The 4,486-nt window shown below is 31.0% G+C and overlaps 1 protein-coding gene across 1 annotated transcript; it reads right to left on the bottom strand.

Moving 5' to 3' along the window:
* Positions 1–1,281: 1,281 nt before the first annotated feature.
* LOC134254763 (caveolin-1-like) lies at positions 1,282–2,470 on the bottom strand. The gene is made up of 2 exons (XM_062737288.1): positions 2,405–2,470; positions 1,282–1,611 (listed from the first exon to the last, which is right to left on the bottom strand). Exons 1-2 carry the CDS (start codon positions 2,468–2,470, stop codon positions 1,282–1,284), a joined length of 396 nt encoding a protein of 131 aa, XP_062593272.1.
* Positions 2,471–4,486: the final 2,016 nt, after the last annotated feature.

Raw genomic sequence — 4,486 nt, 5'->3', positions numbered from 1 at the left:
GGCACAACCAGATTCTTTCAACATATAACCACTCGTTCTTTCAGTTTGTCCTTGTAACAACTACCAAGGAATTTTGAAAATAATGAATAAAATGCATGTCGTGTATCAATGACAAATGTTAAAAAGAAAACTAAATAAAAAAAAAGATAAATGGAAATCAATGCAGCAAAGGTGCGTAAACGGTTAATTAATGAAAATTATTTTAACATCTTTATCGAAGAAATAAATGGCATTATGCGTAGGAAATGAGTTTCAGCTTTATAAGTTGCAGATTAGTATTTATATGAATTAAGTTGTGTTGGTATCATTCAGGTTGTGGGTCTTAATTATATAAAAAAAAATATATGGATTTTTTTAAAATGTCCGGGGTTAACTTTAGTGACCAGATATAAACTCAAATCCTCTTTGATGTGATGTGTGTACTTTAAATCAATATAATTATATAGATGGTTCCATGGAGTTGTTTTCTAAAATAGTTTCAAGTTTGTGATGAATTCCTGTCATTGATATATTAAGATTTTTACTGCTTTGTGTCAGGTTGCCTCTGGTTAGTACTGTACTATCTTTGTTTACAACAGACACTCACAAAAAGTCATTGAGAAATAAATAGACTGAATTGCTTTTTATTAATTTATACTTTTTTGAAGAATTTGATCAAAACAATAAATACAAACATTTGAGTTTTTTAACTTTGCATCATCAGATATGTTTTGTTGAAAGTTAAAACTCTATCTGTGGATTGACCTGGAAGACTCCGTAAAAATTTTCAATACGTCGTTTAAAGGTCTCTTGAGTGTTCGAAACACATACACGTAAATGTCATTTAAAACACTGACATAGTCGTCTGTACTTCTCCTACCCTGTGACGAATATCCCTGAAATATCTCTTTCTTGCGGAAGTGAATAACTCGGCTTATAATTTAACACTGGTGACAGTAATTTGTTCCTCTGTCTTTCATTTGTTACATTTTTCATTATGATATCTTAAATGTTACATTATATTTCCTTTTAGATAAATTATTTTATTCATGAAACTGAAATTAAATATTAAAAGATCTGAAACTTCAGATATAAAGTAAGTTTTATTATAGACCATATTTTACAAAGCATTTAAAATATTGATTTAATGTTCTAAAACGAATTTTATGACAGTTGGCTACATAATAGAGGAAAATGCAATTTTGAACAAAAAAAAAATTAACAGGTATTTTATTCCAATAAAAAATTGCAATAAATTTATTAATCTTTATCACATCTTTTTCTTCTCGCTTTATATCTTCTTTAAGTTCTCTTAAAATGATGGAATATCCCGCCAATAGACTCATAACATGGTGTACAACAGCAGTTGATACACATCGTATACATTCGCTGACAAACTCCGCAGTTAATTTCCACAACCTTGATGCACGGAGTAAGCATCCAAATATGGAAAAAGGCAATGTACGCAAACTCGCAACCCCACTCTATAGCAATACAGCAACTGCAGCAACAGGTCAGCAATTTGTAACAGAGTCCTTTCCAGAGCTCGAAGCAGGTGTTGGTAAGTTTGAAGCAACAATCAATACTGTGGGTACCATCGGGTTCTCCGATGACGTCATCGAAAAGAAGAGTCTAAAATACAAAATAAAGCACAAAAATAGTTTTTTGACAAATGCTTATAAAAGGAATTTATGTTGTACTTTTTATGATTTTAAGTTTTAGTCATGAAATAATTTTCAAGATTGTCAGACCTTCCTTAAAAAAAATTGAAATTGGAAAAGATCATGGAATTTTTTTTTAAATTTTAAACTCATTTCATATTTAATGTAAGTTTCTATTCAGTGTTCCGTAACCATGTTTTTATTTATAATTATATACACCCAATTGTAGAACTTCTGAAAATTGGATTGAAAAAGCAGACACATGTACATGTGAAAGTTACTTTAAAATAGAATTCTTTTTTTTTAATTGGATGGTTGTGGTTGATTTACATTATTTTGTTAAACAATAGATGTTTAGGAATTGGATACTAAAGTCTTTATAAATCAATATATTTTAATGATACAGCGACTGTTTATGCATGGTAGAAAAAAGCCCTCTCGCTGTGAATTGGTCAGATCAAAATAAGATAAGCGAGAAAATCCTTTTTGTTTAAAAAATCCTTAATGATCAATAAAATCCGCGCGAAAAAGTTTCGCGCAAAATATGACATTGACAATATGTGTTATATATTCATCTAACAATTAACATAAATGTTTTACAAAGATTTTTATAGGAGTAAGTTTTTTGATTTAACAATCGTTTTGGATTTTTTAAAAATAAAGTCATCAAAATAGCACAGAAAATTTTACATATACCGATAATTTAGATATTTTAGCTAAAGAAATACGTTTAATTAATCTGAGAACAAATTTTAATTCCTTACCCCTAAGTGACTGTTCAGTCCGTTTGGATCCCTGTTTGCCAGGTCTATTTCTCCAGTTTTGTCCATTTCATGTGAATTTGGTTATCCCTCGCAAAACGTAACGTTATAGAGGTAACCGGGTATCTTCAGCTGCTTGTGTTCACTGTTGTCATGGTCAAGTTTTCCAGACTATAATAAATGGGTATTGACCAACGCATATGAATAGTTAAATATTCATGAATCTTCAATAAATCTGAGTTGTTGATTGTGTGTTAGGTATGGCTATTAACATTTGCAATATTTACTATTTGATGCTGATCTGCAATAATACAGTCGGGCCCACTTTTTATGCTTATCAAAATAAAAGTTTTTGTTTTATACACTTTATATGACCATTCCTTAAAATTAATTTAAAACATGTTTTTTATGTCATGAACGATTGATTTTCCAGTAAAACCGGAATTTGGAAATCTTCAGAGCGTGAGATCGGTCATCAGCAAGATTTCTTCGTCAAAAATCATTCGAAATCTACGCACAAATACTTTAAAGCTGACATTCCTCTTTGATAAGATTTTTCACTAACTTATCTAGCCTTCGGAGACCAGGTCGTTCAACAAACTGTTGGTCGGGCACTTATTGTGTTTTAATCACACTAAATTGTTTTATTTTCCTATGAAGCAGAATTTACGTGAAAAGAAGAAAAAGCATTTGCCTTGACTTTTAACTAGGCATTTAGTTATATCGACGAAGTTCTATCAATAACCAATAATGCCATCTGTATGTAGACAACATTCATCCCAGTAAACCTAATATATAACCCCCCCCCCCCCCCCAGATATATTTGTCACAGTTGCTTTATATTTACAGTGTAAAGGTTTTACTCATACAGATGGCAAAGTTCATCTAATAATTACAGCTTATATTGTATAACAGCGAGATGACTACAACTTTTTCATCGTCAAGTTTAATTTCTTCTTTCCTTTACAAATATTCCGGTTTCACCTGCATATACGGGTGATTGACTCCCAGCTTATTCGATAAGAGCGTGATTTGAGTACGCTCAGCTTTTAACTGAGGCAGCCTTCTCACAATACTTTGATGTTACAAGGATTTCAACAACCTCGTTGTCAGCGTAAATTCTGGAGTCGTATTAAAGTCCTTGTTAGAGAATATAATCTTTAAGTAGGACGTATTTTGCTTGACTTATTTCATACCAATTTGAGATCATGCTTTTTGTAGGAATTTTTTTTTGTCATCTTGATCTATAATAGGGCTCACGGCGGGTGTTACAATTTCAAAGCACGTGTTTACGGGTTCCAAGCACTTGTTTCAACATCAAAAATTTAACAAAGGTCCATCTTACATTTAATGCCCTGCTTGCTGAATATTATTTTTTGAACTTTTTTTATACGATCAACCGCTGTTCGTTTTCTCCACCCTTTTCCATTTCATATACTGTTTACAGAACTATGTTTGCTTTTTACATTTGCAGGTAAAGTTGCCCTTTTGTTTTAGATATTCCAAGACACAGATTTTAAAAGAAATACTGTTGTCTACCTATATTCGCCCTGGTTTATTTCTTTCAACGAGGCCAAAATGAAAAACATGTAAAATGAAACGTATGTGAAGATTTCCTTGCATAAAAATTTATAAATCTTAAGGTAAAAATTATATAGATTTATCATTCACCTTTACTTTCTTTAAAAATTTATAAAAATGTCCTAGAAGTTCTTCATTTAAGTCCGTTTAAGACCCGAAGTTTTCAGAACAAATGTAGAATACTGTGTGTATACTTAAAAAGAGGGCTGTATATTTAAGCGACTTAGTGCAGACATAATGCGCTGATTCATGAAAACCGTTAAAAATTATTCATGAATATAAAAAAGTCGTGTAATTTTGTAATAAATGATTCTGCCAAACACTCAATATCTAGTGATTGAGCTAAATTTAGAGTCCAAATTAGTCACATATACAGTGAATGTTATGAGATTAAGAACGAATTTTCAATTTTTTCTGATTTGTATACCTGTTGATCAATGAAAAACTCTCCACAAAAGTGCTTAAAATATCAAACACAGAAAAAAATGCACAATAACAACGCAC

The sequence above is a fragment of the Saccostrea cucullata genome, unplaced genomic scaffold (genome assembly GCF_032062105.1).
Source record: "Saccostrea cucullata isolate Sc308-1 unplaced genomic scaffold, CSIRO_AGI_Scuc_v1 ctg1288, whole genome shotgun sequence".
Lineage (NCBI taxonomy): Eukaryota > Metazoa > Mollusca > Bivalvia > Ostreida > Ostreidae > Saccostrea > Saccostrea cuccullata.
This window is presented reverse-complemented; position numbering and strand designations above follow the sequence as displayed.